Genomic DNA, 19,528 nt, shown 5'->3' on the forward strand with positions numbered 1-19,528 from the left:
GTGCCAAATAGAGGCAATAGGTAAGCACATATTATAATTTAAGGTAATAATAAGTGTTATGAAGGCAATCTGATGAGTTTGGGTTTGGGATGAGGTGGTAATGGAGGAAGTGGGATTTAGATCCTGCAGCTTCTCTGAAAATGTGACATTGGAGCAGAAATCTAAATGTGAGAATGAATGAGCCAGCCATGTGAAGATTTGGAAGAACCTTCCAAGCAGAGTATGAAACAAGTACAAAGGCCTTGAGAAAGAATGAATTGGGCTCATCAGAGAGTCCCAGATGTAAGGCTTTTATAAACGATTACAAAGAGCTTCAGAGCTTATGAAACAAACTACCCTGTTTCCCCGAGAATATGACCTAGTGGGACAATCAGCTCCAATGCGTCTTCTGGAGCAAAAATTAATATAAGACCCGGTCTTATTTTACTGTAATATAAGACATAATGGAGATTATGTCATTTACATATACAACATATTGTTATCTTTTTTAAAAGGATGTAAATGTTTGTTAAACTAGAACTCAGGACATCAGAAATTGAAATCAACTATTTTGTTTTCCGGCACTTGAGTTACAGGTGAAAGAGGAAAAATCAAAAGACAACAAACAACAAAGGATCCTTTAAGTTCTGTGATATTTTAAAAATACCACACACCGGTCTGAAAATTCCACCTTTTCTAACTATAGAGCTATATAATATGACCTGTTGCTCATAATGGTGATGTCAACAATTGCAAGATCGTGGTCAAGCAACGAAAGATTTAATTATATTCTAGGCTATTACAATTACCAACAGAAACAAGTACACTAAAATATTGTTGTAAAGGCTAACGTATTGAAATAATTTATTTAAAAAATTCAATTTATATATCATTCCTTAAGTAGTATAGTTATTGAAAAACATACTTAAAATACAGCTAATCACATGCTCTTCTTTAAATTTTGCTTATTACCAAATGTCAAACATATTAAAAACCACAGAAAATGACATTATCTCCATTATGTCTTATATTACAGTAAAATAAGACCGGGTCTTATATTAATTTTTGCTCTAAAAGACGCATTAGAACTGATTGTCCGGCTAGGTCTTATTTTCGGCGAAACACGGTACATGTAATGAAGCCACTGGATGGTATTAAATACACGAGTAATGTGATCTGACTTATAGTTAATATTGTTTTTTCTTTGGCTCCTCTGGTCATCGTAGACTCTAGAGGTAAGAATCGGAGGGAGACCAAGTAGGAGCCACTGTAGTCTCTGAAGTCTTGGACCTACTGGTCATGGTGAGAGAAAGGGGTACATGCAACCTATGCTTTGGAAAAAATCTTGCTTCTAAAAAATCTTGTGATGAATACCCATATTTTTGTTCTCTCTTTTCCTGTTCATTTTTTTTTATTGCTAAATTTATTGGATGACATGGTTTAGCAAAATTATATAGGTTTCAAGTGTACAATTCTGTAATACATCATCTATATGTCACATTATGTGTTCACCACCCAGAGTCAGTTCTCCTTCCATCACAATATATTTGATGCTTTTTTACCCTCATCTACCAACCCCCTGCCCCCTTACCCTCTGGCAACCACTAGATATTGTCTTTGTGAGTTGTTGTTTGTTTTCTTTGTTTGTTGCTTTCAGTTTTATGTCCTACATATGAGTGAAGTCATATGGTTCTCGACTTTTTCTGTCTGACTTATTTTGCTTAGCATGGTGATCTGAAGATCCATCCATGTTGTCACAAATGGCAGCATTTCATCTTTTCTTATAACAGAGTAATATTCCATTGTGTATAATCCACATCTTTATCCAATCATCTATCGAAGGATACTTTGGTTGTTTCTATGTGTTGGCTATTGTAAACAAAGCTGCAATGAACATCGTATCACATATGTCTTTATGGATAAATGTTTCAGATTTTTTGGCTAGATACCCATGAGAGGAATTGCCAGATCATATGGTAATTCTATCCTTAATTTTTTGAGGAACCTCCATACTGTTTTCCATAGCCACTGCACCAGTTTACATTCCCACCAACAGTGTAGGAGGGTTGTGTACTGGCCATTTGTATGTCTTCTTGTGAGCAGTGTCTTTTCAGGTCTTCTGCCCATTTATTAAATTGGATTGTTTGGTTATTTTTGTTTTTGAGTTGTATGAGTTCTGATGTATTTTTTGGATATCAGTCCCTTACCAGAGGTGTTGCTTGCAAATATCTTTTCCCATTCAATAGGTTGCCTCTTGGTTTTGTTGATGGTTTCTTATGCTATGTAGAAGCTTTTTTGTTTGATATAGTCCCATTCATTTATTTTTGCTTTTATTTTCCCTTCCCCTTGAGTCAAATTCTATTCATTTCTTTTGATCATATTCACACAGGTATCGTTATATGAAAGAATTAGTAGAATTTGTCTATCACCAATTTTAAAACTGAAAGTATGATTAGTTGTTTGGTCCTTTGAATTTTTGTTTTGTTTTTCAAAAACACTGAGCTTTAGAATTTTACCCATCTTTCTTTCTAGATTCTCTGGTGCCAGAAATAGAATAATTTCTGTAGTAAAATCTAAATACATACATAGTGAATTAAATAGTTTTGCTCTTTTTCTTTTCCCAAAGGATACTGCATTTTGCATTGCAGAATATAGGTTTGTTTGCAGTTAAGATCTAGAAAATGGAAATGAGTAAAGAAAAGAAAGTTTTATAGGATAAATTCTTACTATTCATTACTTTTCCTCTCTTTGCTTATCCCATCTTTGTCCCTACAATGCAATATCATAATCAAATGTCATTTTATTTGTATTTTTTTATAGTGGTTACTTTTGAGAGATCTAAAATGTTTAAGTTAATTAGGATTTTTATTGATTTTCATCAGGCTTTGATAGCAAACACATCTCGTTTTCTTTATTAATATTATGTGAAGTGCTGGTGTGGAGAAATTCCATGTCTGTTTTTCCTTTAACACCTTCATAATTAAGCTTTTGAAATGAACTTTTTAAAAAACAAAAATTGAATAACAAATCTACAAAGTGATTTAGGACTAAAGACAGGATTACTTTTAGTTGGCAAAGCATTGTAAGCTACTGCGTCTGTCACATGGGATGACAAGAATTCTAACAAGTTACTTTGACAACCACCTACTCCATAGAGAGATTATACTGAGTTCATTTGCAGGTTTGTGTTTAGCCTAGCTGACAAAATGATACTTAACCTCTTATACAGTCAGTCTTTATGCTTTCTGAATGAGTGACTGTTCCCTAACAGTGACCTTAAAAAGTGTGATTTTTTTTAAAGTTATGAACTTAAATATATTTTTAAAGTATGTAAAGAGTACTTCTGGGTCCATTTAAATCATAGTATATGAAACTGAATTGTATATGTGATCTATACGCATGTAGGACATTCTTTTGAGGTGTTCCTTCCTTTTTAAGGTTTTATCTAAAACTTTACTTATAACATGACTCAAAAAACAGTCACTAAATAATCCAAGACATTTCTTCACAAACAGTAAATTATATCATGGCTGTAAAAAGCTCCCAAATATATTTATAAATAGATGTTTTATAATTTTACTCTGCTTTTTTATTTAAGCTTCCTTTCCCTTAAGTTGCAATTTATTTTTTTAGGCCCCTTCCAGTTTTTTTTTTAAATAACTGTTTATTCAGTTCTGAGAAATTATTTTTCTTAATAGTGTCTTTTCTGTTTTAATTGGGGAGGGGGCAAAAAGAAATCTATTGTTACTTACTTAAGATTGTTTCTTTCCTCTCTAGATCCTGGCATATACAGAAGGGCTTCATGGAAAATGGCTGTTCACAGAGATAAGATCAATCTTTTCTCGTCGTTATCTTCTGCAAAATACAGCCCTGGAGATCTTTATGGCAAACAGAGGTAATATGTTGCAGAAGTATATTGTTACAAAGCTAACCTCAATCTCTTTAAGATTTCATTTCTGAATATACCATATTGTTTCCATTTAGACATTGTTCTGTAGTCTACCCTCTGCCTTACTGACGTCTTTTTTAATCCACGTGCATCTTCCTGCCCCTCTGCCCCTCGTCTGGGTGATTCTTATAATTATTTGTAGTAGTTTTATTTTTCTGGCATATCACAAATTAGGTCAAGGCTTTATGAATATGGGGAACAACCAGCCATTTAATCAGTTGTGGAATTTTGATGTCCTCTCTATTTTTCTGCTGCTTAAACTCCTTCTGCAAGGTGGCTGCATTTGGAGAGGAGAAAAGGATAATCAAATGATTCATACATTTATTTAATCTTTTGTCTAATCAATTGCCATTTATAAAGGGACCATCAGAAAATGGTACTGAACTGTCCTGGTTGCTTTGTATTACATCATTCTTGAAAGAACTAAAATTCAATTTGTGGGTTTAAAATGGAACTTGGTGAAATTCATTAAGACAAGAAGGAGAGACAAGGTGAATGTGAAGAAAAAGAATCGTTCAGTGTGAGTGGAGGCATAAAAGGGAGAATATATAAAACTTAGTGACCTATTGTACATACACTCCTTATATATACATAGGATGAAGTTTTCTTATTTTCTCTTTCCATAATATACAAGTTGTCATTTCAAAAATCTGCACATAATACATAAGTACATGCATACATTTTTATTTTATTTTAATTTTTACCTTTATGAAATCATGTCTTTTGGGAATACAGATTTCTTTAGGTAAAGATGTTTTGTCCTTTTCTATTTGGTCTCCTCCCCCACCTATACCTCTTTTTCCTAGTGTAAGCATTATTCTTCCAGGCAAATCATCAAGTGAATGTTTCACAGTTTAGTTCAGTCTGCATTCTTGTTGTCCCAAAGGGGTTTAAACCTTGTAATATTTATTGCTTGTTCATTCTCATTCTTTTTTCTTCTTTAATATTTCTTATCGATCCTCGCTTTTTTAAGTGTGTTTTTCTATTGCCTTTTCTGCATGATCTTGGTCATCTGCCATAGCCTGTGGTAGTTTTTCTTCTATTTTTTTTCCTTTTCCTTGTATTCAATGTAATAATGGATGCATAAGAAAGGCTTATTAAAAAGGTGTGTAGGGTACTTAGTGAATGATCATGTACTTTTTGTACATGTACATTACATGTTGCTAATGCCAGGATTTAAAAGCCACACCAAATTGATGAGAGTTTTTTAGGCTAGAAATGTTTTTTCCGGCTAGGTAAACACTCGGAGCTTATATCTGGTTCTGATCATTGAAATCAATATAATTAAAAATTCAAATGCAATTAATTTTATTTTCTCAAATTAATTAAATTCTTTCATGATTTTATGACTTATTTTAATATTTTAAGGATAAAAATTTATAGATGACTATAAATAAATTAACATTTATGTGCTGAATATGTTTATATATTGGCATGTTTCTTGATATTCTCAGAATGTGTACTTACTAAAATGGAAATGATTAGAAAGCATTTAAATTTAATTATTAACCATAGAGGAAAAATTTTCCTTCAGTTCACCCATTGTTCTAGATTATATGAACATATAAAGTATAAACATAGAATCATTATAAAGGAAATGTATTTTAAACTGTTCATGATTGCGAATAAATATAACACAATTTTGTGGCTGTATTTGTCATCCTTTTGGTATTAGGTTGTTAACTAAAAGAAGCTTAAAATTTAAAATAATTTTTAGTTAAATTTATTGAGGTGACATTGGTTAGTAAAATTATATAGGTTTCAAGTGTACATTTCTCTAATACATCATCTATATATTGCATTGTGTGTTCTTAATAGAAATTCAAAGATATATATTAACTTGCTAAAATTTTGTAAGTTCAACTTGTGGCTAGATAATCTGAGCTACATGTCACATTAATGCAACAACAGTTACTATAATTCCAATAGTATTTAGTTAAGGAACTGTCTATGGTATAGGAGTTTATAAGTAAAATGAATATTACCTCCAATATATTAATACAAAAAGTTGACATGCACTATAATAAATGTAATATAATAAGAATTATACTTAATAAATACCTGAAGTAAGAGTAAATGTTTTATTGGACCAAGAAGTCAATTTTCCAGAAGAGAAATCATATTGTGTTCTAACTTTTAAAACTATTTTCCACAGTTGCTGTAATGTTCAACTTCCCAGACCCTGCAACAGTAAAGAAAGTAGTGAATTACCTACCTCGTGTTGGTATTGGAACTTGTTTTGGATTGCCTCAAACCAGGTACTGTTTTCTATGAGAAAAATATGGAAAATCATCTGTATTAATATCTGTCCTTACTTGTTTTGAAATGCATGACCTTCCATTTTATATTTCATAGTAAATGATTATTAGTATTGTTTTGAGTCAACTGAACTTCTGTCTTAGGAAACTAGAGAAAGAGGAGCAAATGTAAACCAAAGTAAACCAAAACAAGAAAATAATAAGCATAAAGGCAGAACATCAATGAAAAAGTAAACAAACCAATAGAAAAATGTCAATGTAATGAGAAGTTTTTTCTCTGTAAAGATTAATAAACATCTATACAAGACTTATAAAAAAAAAAAGATGCAAATCACCAATATCAAGAATGAAAGAAAGGACATCACTACAGACCCTTCACATATTAAAAGGAAAATAAGGATATATTATGAACAAATTTATACTACTTAACCAGACAACTTAGCTGAAATGGACAGATTCCTTCAAAGACACAATTTATCAAATCTCCCTAACAAGGAATGATTAACCTTAGTAGATGCACAGAGGAAACTGAATTTGTAGTTAAAGATCTTCTAACAGAGAAAATTCATAGCTCAAATGGATTCATTGCTAAATTCTATCATATATTTAATGAAGAAATAATACTATTTCTAAGCAAACTCACACAGAAAATAGAAGGATAAGTTTCCAAAGTCATTCTATGAGGCCAGCATTACATGAATTCCAAAGTCACAAAACGGCATTACCATGAAAAGAAACTACTGACCATCTTGTTTGCAAAGGAAGAAATAAAACAGTTTTTATTCGAAGATATACATGACTTATACATGCTTTTATGTGGAAATTCCTGGGGAACCTACCAAAAAACAAACAAACAAACAAACAAACATAAAACAGATATTAGAGCAAATAAATGAGCTTAGCTATATTGTAACATACAGAGTTAATAGACAAAATTTAATTCTTTTCTGTATACTAGCAATGAACAATTGGAAATTGAAATTAAATGTACCATCTAAATATTATTTAAAAACTAAGTAACTGTAGATAAATTTGTAAGACTTGTTCACTGAAAATTGAACAAGTTCAGGGATATTAAAGAAACCTGAAAATGGAAAGTTGTACTATACCATGTTCATGAATTGGAAGACTCTATATTATTTAGATGTCAGTTTTCTCTGAAACTGATCTATAGGTTCAAATCAGCTCTACCCAAAATCATAGCAGGCTTTTTTGGAGAATTTGACAAGCTGATACTAAAATTTAAGTGGAAATACAAATATCCATACTAGCTCAAACAATTTTGAAAAAGAAAAACAAGGTTTGGAGGACTTCCACTATCTGATTTCAAGACAATATAAAATTACATTAATTAGCATAATTTGCTATTTGTGTGAATAGACATATAGATGGATAGAATATAATAACTTCCAGAAATAAATCCATACATAAATTGTCAATTTGATTTTCACCGAGATATATCCATGGGGAAAGAGTTTTTTTCAACAAATGATGGTCAATAATTGGATATCCACATGAAAAAAAAAATCAGAAAAGTCCCCTCACCCCTTACTTCACAAAATGTAAAACTCAAAGTGTAACAGAAAAAAAAAAAAGTAACATAACCTAATCATAAATGCTAAATTAAAATGTCCTGAAGAAAATAAAATGTCCTAAAGAAAACCTCGAGTTAAGCAAAGATTTCATAATTGAGACTCAAAATTATTCATTAACTGGCTTTCACAATTAGAAACATTTACTTTTGAAAGTCACTCTTAAGAAAATGTAAGGATATGGTACAGACTGGCTTAAAATATTTGCACAACTTTGTGATAAACGTATAAACAAACCTGGTTAAAAAAAAAATCGGTCGAAGATTTGAACCGATACTTCAACAAAGAATAGACAGCAAATATTTAAACTCATTGGAAGATGCCGAACATCACTGGTCATTTGAGAAATGCCAATTAAAAACCATAGTGTGAAAATGGCACACCTTTTAGAATGACTTTTTAAAAACTGGCAATACCAAGAGCTAATAATGATGCAGAGTAACTAGAATTTCACATGTTGCTAATGGGAAAGAGGCATGGCTGTTTTGGAAGAAGTTTCGCAGTTTCATATAGAACTAACCATATACTCACCATCCACCGTTTTAAGTCTCATTTGAAGGCATTTACCTTAGTGAAATGAAAATACATATTCATTCAGTGACCTGTTCACAAATATAACAGCTGTATTCATAGTCACAAAAAATTGGAAATAGCCAAGATGATCATCAACTAGTGAATAGATAAATTGTAGTACATCCACACAATAAAATATATTACTCAGCAATAGAACGGAATGACCTACTGATGTATGGAACAACGTGGATGAATTTGAAAAACATTATACCAGGTGAAAGAAGCCAATACAAAGGACTACATGCTGTATGATTCCATTCATAAAACATTTTGGAAAACATAAAACTATTTGGATAGAAATCAGATCAGTGGTTGCAAGGGGCTGGAGTGTGAAGGGGCGGAGTAGTTATAATGGAAGTTATGAGGGAAACTTGATGTCATGGAAGTATTTCATATCTTGATTCTTGTGGTATTACACAACTGTATTTGTTTGGCAAAGCTCATTGCATTGTATATTTTTAACAGGATGGATTTTATGCTATGTAATTTATTCAACAAACTTGATTTTTAAAAGTAGAAAAGGATAAAGAATGTGAAATATTAATAAGGATACACACAGAATCAGGAACTCTAGAACCATGCTAGTAGAAATATAAACGAGTATAATCACAATGGAACACAACTTGCCAGCTTTCTTACAAAGTTAAATATGCACTTAATTTATGTCCTATAAGTTTCACTCCTAGGTGTTTACCAAGAATAATGAAAATATGCACATTCACTTGAAAGCAAATATAATAGCAGTTACTCATAATAGTCCCTAATGTCTATAATATGTAAGAGACTGTATAATATCAAGAGATTGTAGTGCATCCACACAGTGAAATACTACTCAGAAATAAAAAGGAATTGACTGCCAATACATGCAACAATATGGGTGAATTTCACAAGCATTATGCTAAGTCAAAGAAGTTAGGCGCATGGGCTCTATTCATCATAGCCATGGGCTGTGATTCTATTTATGTGAAATTATTGAAAAAACAATACTGTAGAGTGACAGATAGCAGATCATTGGTTATCAAGGACCAGGAACTCTGGGACAAAGGCATTAGCTGCAAAGGGAGGTGAGGGGGCTTTTTGGAGTATATCTTCACTGTGATGGTGGTTACAGAAATATATATATTCAAACCTTATTCAAGTCTACACTTAAGGTTGGTAAATGTTACATTAAATTTTGTGTCAATAAAGATCATGGAAATAATAAACTCTGTATTTACAATAAGTTGCAAAATTGTTTATTACCTACACATTATCGTGTGCTGTTACTTAGCATGTATGAAAAATCAGAGTAACATTTTTTATCACTTTGTTAAATATTTCATTATGTTGTTGGTTGTATTTTTTTCTTTGTTGATATAAATATGAAATCCATATATTAAGGATTTTGTAACTATAATTAATTAAAACTTTTATCTTTGACCTCTGGTAAATCAGAGTTCAAATATTAATTTTGTGTGTATATGTATATGTATAGTCTTAATAAGTAGTATTTATATTTTTCAAGTAACTACCTGAGAGAAATATTAAAATGTCAAAGCATCTTTCATGGTATGGAGAACTGGGACAGTGGGGATAGCGTCTCTTTACTGTGTACTCGTCAGTTGGCTATATTTAAATAGCACCATCATTAATTATTGTGGGTATTGATTCATCATCAATACAGTTTTTTAACTAATTTAAGGACTGGGAAGAGAATGAACACTGGAATTTTTCTTTTGAAATCTTGAAACATATTAGCTGTAGAAACTTCAAGTTTACTTTTAGCATTCCTAATTTTGTTTTGATTTGAGTTGTTTTTGATTAGTGTTATTTCAGTTTTGTTAGGTAATATCTTATTACAAATGCAATTGAAGTAGAGTGAACAAACAACAGTCAGAGCTGTAGAAGCTACAGTCATCCTGAGGTTGGAGAACTTTCCGAGAAGCACGCACAGGCCCCTTGGCAGTAATCCTTGGTTCCTCACCAAGCCTGCTGCTCCATGCGCTGCTTGAGGGTCTACATGACCTGGGAGCTGACCTTCCCCCAGAGCAAGTGCTCCAAGAGAGAATGAGGCAGAAGCCACAATGTCTTTTTGTGATCTACCCTTGATAGTCACGTGCCATCATTTCTGCTGCTGATATTTGTTACAAGTGAGTTGTTAAATACAGCCCAGGCTTGCTGGGCGGGAATTCAAGTTCAGCAAGTATCAAAGAATTTGTAGACATATTTTAAAACTACCAAAGATCACAACTTTTATGTGCCCTTCTGGATTATAAGCAGTAGCTAGTTATGTTACAATGCAAATCCTGGTTTTGGTAAGGTTATTTTATTGTTCAGAAGGAAGCAGCTCAGAAATGCATAGATTTCCTTATCTTAATAAAAAGTCTTATTTTCCTACTCATTAGCTCTATTATAAAAAACTCTTATTCATCACCTAAAATGTGTTATCATACTTGGGAACTCTTTGTAATGGTTTCCTACAGTTAAACCTAAAAGTCTTAATTCAATAAATCAGTGGCTTAAATAGATCTTCAGCACTTACAATGGTATATTCTGTATTCATACAATGGTGCACTATTCGGCAGTCAAAATAAATGAACTACTAATACATGTTTACACATTGATGCACCTCAAAAACATTACGGTTAGTGAAAGAGCCTGATGCAAAAGATTAGACTACTCGTACATGATGTCTAATTCCATTTATTCAAAATGTCATAAAAAGGTAAGTTTATAGAGACAAAGCTCTATAAACTTAAAAGCTCTGTAAAGCTCTATTGATAGCCGCCTAGAGCTGAGATAGGAATGGTGATTAACTATAAACAGGCATAAGGCAAGGTTTTGTGGTAATAAAAATGTTCTCAAGTGGTAATTGTACAACTCTAGAAATTTCCTTACAAAGAAACATCAATAGTACACTTAATGAGTAAATGTTGTGGTATATAAATTATGCTTTTGCAAATAAAGCTTTTAAAAAAATAGTTACCTTGTTCTTAGTGGAAGGAAGAACTGGAGAGTATAGTTACCTGAGTTTCTAGGCTCTGAATGGAATACTTGATCTTGCTGCTGCGTTCCTACTGCTACTTAACAACTGACCAGTGATAGCCTTTGTTATTTACCTTGTATTAGGAAAACACATAAAAATAGGTCTCCCATTGAGCTGTATAAAAAAATTAATAGTGTCTCTTATCTTTAACCTACCCCCCGAATAGACAACTAAAGAGTTTACAATCATTGATTTTCTTTGAAAAGAATAAATTATAAAGGTGTTGGCAAGTAACAATTTTCTAAAAAAATAAGATTGCATGAATTGAGATATAAAATCTTCCCGGAGAAAATGCTACAGACAATTGTGAAAATGAAATTTAGGTAAAAAATGTGAATAAATTGTGAACTTAGAGTAAATTGTGTTAATTATGAAGCAAGTTTGACTTTCATTTTTTTCACTAATCATTATATTTAAAAACAAAGGGCAATATATGTTATGCATAATTCCACTGTATTTTCTATTTAATAATTCTAATACATAAACTGAGGTTAATAAAAATAAACTGAGCTTAAAAGAAAAAAGATTTTACAATTCTTTTTCCCTTGTTACATAGTGTATGCAAACGTAATATTTAAATATATAATTTACAAGTGTGTTCTCTTTAAGTGATGACTATTAAAATTGAGAAAGATGTGAATACAGTTTTAGATGTATTTCTCAGTTACTATATCAGTAAAGCAGTGAATTATTAATCATGCTATTATCAATCAACCTTATGGCACCTAAATATTATAATGGCATTGTAACGACAGCTTACCTTAATGAACAGAACATGTACAATAGACCTGTGGCTAGTCCACATCATTTTTTAAAATTAATTGTAGATCGAAACATCTCTAGTATTCATTAGTATAACACGAATATAACTTCAGACTCCACAGATATCATTTTGAATAAGCACAGATATTCATGATTTATTGTGATATAATTAATCTTACATTTAAATTGATTCTACATCAATTTCTTTTTATTGCAGGCGTATATCATTAGCTAGTCCTCGTCAACTTTTTAAAGCTTCTAATATGACCCAGCGATGGCAACACAGAGAGATTTCAAATTTTGAGTACTTGATGTTTCTCAACACAATAGCAGGTAATCTAAGCTCACATGTTGACTTATTTTAAACAATAAACCTGTTGTGAAATGATCAGATTGTTTTGAATGCTGGTATAAGTAGCTTATTACTACACAAATACCTCATCAAGAGTATATGGACAATTGGCTACTTGAGAGAAATTAAAAATGGGTATACATAATATTTTCCAAGGATATAAAATGAAAATTTACAACTATTTAATGTAGTAAGAATGGATTCTGTGGAATAGTAGGAATAAATTAACCATATAAAATATTAAGAATCTATTAATAACTTAATTGAAATACGGGGGGGTGCCAAAAGAATGTACACATATTAAGAGATATTATCTATGGATTACTTTTCTGAGTTGAATTGAATTACGGTAGCAATGTATAGTATAACGTTTGCTCAAAAGATGGCGTTAATCAAATGAATGCTAGCGTCATTCATTGTATTGCAATTTTAATACTGTTTTTTCCTTTCTTAAAATGTATGCATTTTTTGGCACCCTCTGTATATGATGAAACAATGAAATATAATACAGAAAAAACAAAACTGTATAAAATAAAGGAATATTTATATTATATTATGACCCATACATGAAAATCTAAAGACTAAAAGGCCCTGTACAAGCTCTGTAGTTATTTAATATCATTGACAATCACCCATTAAACCTGTTCACTTTGAGTTAAAAATAGAACTCTGTCATAGCTTTTCATTTGTGATACTTGGAGTAAAAAAAAAAACAGGGAATGTAATCATGAGACATTTGAGATTCAGGTTAATAAACGCACATGGTTTATAGTTAAGGTGCAAATAAGATACAAAGAGAATATGGCATGTTGCTTACTGTGTGAGCATTTATGTGATTCTAAAGTAGAGTGGTATTGATTCAATAAAAAACATGCAAAGTACTATGGGGATTAAAAGCAGAGAGAGGGAAAATATATTCATTCAGTTGGTGGGAGTAAGGAAAACAGCAGGAGAGATTTTATGTTTATGTAAAGATGTAACCTTAACTAGCATAGGAGGTAGTTGGGAGATTAGAAGTCATTTTATGTAAAACTGAAGGTATAAGGAAACTTATAAAGATGGGAAAATATGAAGTATAGTTAGAAAACGATTGATTAATGGTGTAGTTTTATACACACACAAGATAATGTGTATACAGTCGTCCCCTCCATCCACAGGGTATATGTCCCGAGACCCACAGTGGATGCCTGAAACGAAGACTAGTACCCGAACCCTGTGTATACTGTGTTTTTTCCCTATACTTATGTATACTTTGCAGCTTCTCCTTGGCATATCCAAATTGCCAGCATCACTACTCTTGTGCTTTTGGGGCATTATTAAGTAAAGTAAGGGTTACTTAAACACAGCACCGCGATGCCTCCAGAGTCCATCTGATAACCGAGATGGCCACTAAGCGACTAACAGTCGTGGTTGGGAAGTTTATACAGTGTGGAGACTCTGGACAAAGGGATGATTCACATCCAGGTGGGATGGAGCAGGATGGTGGGAGATTGCATCACACTACTCAGAATGGTGTGCAGTTTAAAACTTATGAATTATTTGCTTTTAGAACTTTCTGTTTAATATTTTCGGACCGCAGTTGAGCGAGAGTAACTGAAACTATAGAAAGCAAAACCATGGATAAGGGGGGACTACTGCATATATGCATGCAATGTGTATGTGCACGTGTGTGTGTGTGTGTGTGTGTGTGTGCATAAAGGCATAATGAGAAAGAACTGGAAAGGTTGTGTGGAAATGTGGAAGATTTTCTGTCAGTTTGAGGAGTTAACAGTCAGTTATTTGGGAAACTTCTGAAAGTTTTTGAACAAATGAGTGATATTAGAACTAAGTTGGAGGCAGAATGAAGAATAAATTGGAGTGTAGAGAAACTAGGCAGAGAGCAAAGTTAGGAAACAATTATATGTAAAAATAATGAGAGCCTGCATTAGAGAAATAGCAGAATTAAAAGATAATATTAAATAACAAGAATTTACAAGATCCAAACCATTTGACAACCAGTTAACTGTGTCATTGAATATCATTATTTAGAAGAAGTGTAGAAAAGTATGTGGCAGCATTTAGGAGTGGGAGAAAGCAACACTGATGATGCTGAGCATGCTGTTCAGAGGATGTTAGAATTTGAATGCGGTCGCAGAAATTTCAGTACAACTCCCATATTTTATAGATGACTAATGAATGCCCACGGGTTAAATCACCTAAACTTGGTTGGTGGCTTGGTTGGTTGGTTGGTTGGTTAATTAATGGCAGGGAAAGGAATCTGATTTTGAAAAACTCTTAATTAACAGCAGGGAAAGGAATCTGGTTTTGAAAAACTCTTGCGAAAATTGCAAATTATTTTTTAAAGTCTTAATACAGAATATTTTATTTGGTATAGGCTTTCAAGTAATAAAAATAGTCAAACGTAGTTTACGAGAACATAAACTTGGGGGTCAGAGTACCTGGTTATGAATATGGTACACCATTACAAGTTACATCATTTTGGAAAAGTTACCAAGCCTTTTGTGCCTCAGTTTTTTCATCTATAAAATGGGGATGATCATTAATTTCATAGGGTTATTGTGAGGATTAAATGAAATAATACATTGATAGCACTATCTGAGAACACTATCTGGCACTCCAAAAACTGTCAGTTGTCATTGTTAGTAAATTACACTTCTGAATCTGCTTACCATTTCATTATTGTAGATTAAATGACGTTTCCCCCCCCCTCCCTCCCAGGACGGACTTACAATGACTTAAATCAGTACCCAGTGTTTCCATGGGTCATCACTAATTATGAATCAGAAGAATTGGACCTCACCTTGCCAAGTAACTTCAGAGATTTATCCAAGGTAACTTCTCACCTGAAATATAATTGTCTTGCATTTCAAAATATATTTAATTATTTTTAATTTTCACATTTGTTTTTACTGATCTTTTAAAATATAATTGTAGCTTTAATATATTTATCTTTTAAATGAATTTTCAGGTTTTTAAAATTGAAAATTGAAAAATGTACTGTGCATGAAAACTTGATGGCAATTAAAAATATTGTTATATGTTTTTTTCCACATACATTTAAGAAGACATTATTCTCAAATATCAACGCAACTTCTAAGGGTGTTAGTATTTGATAAAACCTATAAAGGAGACAGGGAAACTTCTCAGCAATACTGTTATAAACGGACAAGTAACCCTACTCCAGGTCTCCTAACTGACCTCCCTATTACCTCTTGCCCGTATTTCATCCATTGCTCACTACAACAAAGTGAATCCTTCGAAATCTAATTTTGAATCACGTAAATCCAGTGCTTAAAGTTTTCTTGTCTTATTACTGAATAGAAAATAAATCTTTCCCAATTCAGAGCTTTGCTTTCTCTGTTTTTAATGTTTGTCTCCCTATTTTGTGAGTGGCTGACTCTTTGCTGTAGGTCACCTCTTCAGAGACCATTACTAACTACCTTCCTTCCTTGCTATTCTGCTCTCTGTTTCTTTCAGAGCACCTGAAATATCCTGCATTTTACATCTGCTGCTACTTACTTGTTGGGTTCTTCTTCTCTCGCCAACTAAGCTCCATATGATAGAGTTCTTGTTCACTTTTTCTCCCATGCCTAGCACAGGACTTGCCATGCAATAAGTGTTAAATTAAGTAAAATATATGTGACATTTTCCCTAAGTTATAAAATATTAATATTAACTGTATTAGATTTTTAAGTGTAAAACATGTAAATAAGAAAACAAAAATTACCGTTAATTTACCACATATCAATAACGAATAATTACACTTTATATATGTGTGCACGCACACACATGCATGCGCTCATGTGCACGCACACACAAACACACACACACACACACACACACACACACACACGTTTTATTTAACTTTCTGTAAGTATTTTCCCATGTCTTCAGCTATTCTTCAAGACTTTTCCTTTTCCATCCTGGATTATCAATAAAGAGAATTTCCTGAATCATCATTTTGTGATATACAATAAAGTTTATACGTCTTTTTTTCTTTTTAACTCTTTATTATGGAAATTTCAAGTCTACATAAAAGTAGACAAAATAGCGTAATAAATTCCCATCTACCAATCAGCCTGCTTCAACAATTAACAGCTCATGGTTACTCATGTTTTATCTTTGCTCTCATTTTCTTGCCTCCTTCCCATGTTACTTTGAAGCAGATCCTAGATATCATTATATTCATAAATATTTCAATATATGCTTCTATAAACTAAGGTCTCTTTTTAAAGCACAACTGTAGTACCATTTGTAAACCTAAAATATTAACAATAATTTCTTAATTTTTTAAATATCAAATTCCCAGTAGGTATCACATTTTCAATTAAATTACAACTTTCAAAATTCTTTTTAATTTGTTTATTCAAGTGAGGATGCAACTAAGGACCACATATTGTGATCAGCTGATACATCTCTTAAGTCTTTATTCTATAGGTTTCTCTTCCATCTTTTTTTCTGTCTAACGTATTGAAAAAACATATGGAGTTTGCTTATTGCATCCCTGTGTATAGTCTAACAGGTTCCTTTGTCATCTATATTTCTTATAAGTTGGTAGTTGGTTCCAAAGGTTGATAGAATTCAGATTAGATATTTTGGGCAAGACTGCTTTGTAGGAAGTTTTTTATGTTCTTCTGTCAAGGGCATGTAGTATCTGCCTTACTTTCTTTTGTGATGTTAGCAGACATTAATATTGAATGCCTAGATTAGTTTGGTAAGTATTGCATGGGAATCATTCTATAATGAGACACTTCCCTTCATCTACTATTAGGTTAGCTGCAGATCAGAATTTCCCAGGTGATTATGAGGAATCATAAATGGATAAATATTTGTTTTGTTTTCGTTTCTACTTTTGCTTTTTTTTTTTTTAAAGGAAATCCTTACTTACTTGTAGGTACATTAGTTCTAAGACCCTGCAGTATTTCACTTGAATGTATAGAATTCTCTGGTCTAATAAATGAGAACTATAATAAATTAGTTTGACTTGTGTAGTAAGCCATGCAATAGGTCAGTAACAAAAAACTGGACAGCTATTTAATTCTCAGGCTATTATATTCTACTCTCTCCAGTATTTGAATTTTAGGTATATAAAAGTTTTTTAGAAATCTAACTTTTCATTAATTTGTTAAAAGGTAAAATTTGCTTTACAAAATAAATTAGATTTAAATAAATATTCTAGAATTCTAGAACTGCCTTTTTTTTTTCTTTTCCTTAACTGACTCTTTCAGTTTGGACTTCTGTTTAAGCACATACTAGTTTATTAAGACTTTTTTTATGCTTTAGAGGATTTCTTTTGTATGCTCTTCAAGATGCAGTGGGTAGTAAGATGCATTGTGGACAGCGTACATGTTTCTGTCTTGATGGAACAGTTACTAATGGTGATAAGTGGGAGGCCATTTGGATATTTCTGCTGAGGCCGTATTTCTGTCTTCTGCCATCATTGTCTCTGAGCAAGAGCTCCCCTAAGCCTCTTAACCTCCTCACACCACTTTTCCTTGCCAACTGTCACCATTCTCTAACTCTCATTTTTGTTCTCTATCCCACTAAATATCTTACCTGACCAGAAGAAAGCCTCCAAAACATTTTTTAATGTAGTTTATATGATGTTTTCTTTATGAGATTTCCTGGAAATAATATTAGCAAAATGCTGTTAAAGACTATTTGCCAGCTAAACAATCCTTTATTAAAATTGAACTTATTTGTTACAGATGTTTGTAAGGAACTTGCCAAATACTTTTGTTGGGTGGGTAAAATACTGTTTTAACTAATGCCTTTACAACTTATCTTCTATATATGATAAACAAGGCTATTGTTTTATGCCCCACTAGATGACCAATAGTACTTTTTTGTTAGATTAAAAAGAAAAAGGGGGAGAGCCTGGCTTCAAAACCAAAACAAGAATTACTTATATTAATCTGTATCCATGTATGTTCATATCCGCTGTACAAAGACATAAAAATACCGTTTTTGTGATTTAGTGCCTTTAATTGTATCCATTTTTATATTGTGAAAGATTTGTTCTTTTGGCTGAGGAAGGAGAGTGCTGTTAACAAAAACTGAAGGGTACACACTTGAATAGTGAGCAGTAGTGCAATTAGCAGGGCCACGAAGAAGTGGGGAGCTCTAACACTCAACCACGAAGTTCTTAGCTAATATCTCCTTTCTTACAAAGCAGCAGTAGCACAAATGCTACAAAAGTCATTCAGGGTCACGAAAATGGAATTTTACTAATGCTAATTGTTTTCATTAAATATTGATGGAAATAAGTGAGTTTGGAATTAACTACATTATTTTTAGTGAAATAATCAAATATATCAAATACTCGAAAATTGTACTTTGCACATATAAAATAGTGCTAGTTATTTACCATATAAAAGTATCTGATTCCTGTTGGTATTAAAGTCTGCATAATGTTGACAGTGTGATTCAATTTTCAAATACCTGTTTATACACATATTTTCAGGAATGCATCTTGTACATGAAATAAGCTGTAGCTGCATGAGTAACCATTATACTAGAGTTAAAATTTGTCCCATAGTATACACTTAGCAAATATCACTATTTTTTTAAATAAACTCGTGAAATGGCAGAAAACATTATGTGTAAAGCTTAATTTAAAGCATGAACAGATCTTATCCCCATTCTTAAATAGATGATATAGCCTTAAAATATATTGAATTATTTATGCATATTTATGTCCCTTTAATTTCCCTAACACTGGTTTTTCAGAGGGAGTTTTAGTAGCTTTGACACAAAACTACAATTTTATTTTGCAATCTTTTCCTTGTTGCACAGGGATTTTTCTTTCTGAAGCCGAATTAATGTATGTTTATCTGATCATTCTTTGAGAAAAGAAAAAGTCTGAATAGAATGATGTAAAAAAGTCTCTAAGTTATAAAATTTTATTTCGTGTACAACATTTATAAGAATCACAAATTAGAATTGTTACTCTTTTAGGAAATCAAATCCTTTTTAGTCTGAAAATCTGATGAAAATGAAATATTTTCTTGTACTAACAATGCCTCATCTGTCATAATA

The 19,528-nt window shown here is 32.1% G+C and overlaps 1 protein-coding gene across 2 annotated transcripts in view; it reads left to right on the top strand.

Moving 5' to 3' along the window:
- The window catches only part of LRBA (LPS responsive beige-like anchor protein), a 560,879-nt gene that overhangs the window by 378,554 nt on the left and 162,797 nt on the right, over nt 1-19,528 (top strand). For both annotated transcript variants that reach the window (XM_019722880.2, XM_019722903.2), the window contains exons 41-44: nt 3,757-3,874; nt 6,084-6,186; nt 12,356-12,471; nt 15,209-15,321. In XM_019722880.2, the coding sequence (XP_019578439.2) occupies nt 3,757-3,874; nt 6,084-6,186; nt 12,356-12,471; nt 15,209-15,321 (450 nt within the window). The remainder of the gene's footprint in view (nt 1-3,756; nt 3,875-6,083; nt 6,187-12,355; nt 12,472-15,208; nt 15,322-19,528) is intronic.

Source organism: Rhinolophus sinicus, linkage group LG07 (genome assembly GCF_036562045.2).
Source record: "Rhinolophus sinicus isolate RSC01 linkage group LG07, ASM3656204v1, whole genome shotgun sequence".
NCBI classification, from domain to species: Eukaryota; Metazoa; Chordata; class Mammalia; order Chiroptera; family Rhinolophidae; genus Rhinolophus; species Rhinolophus sinicus.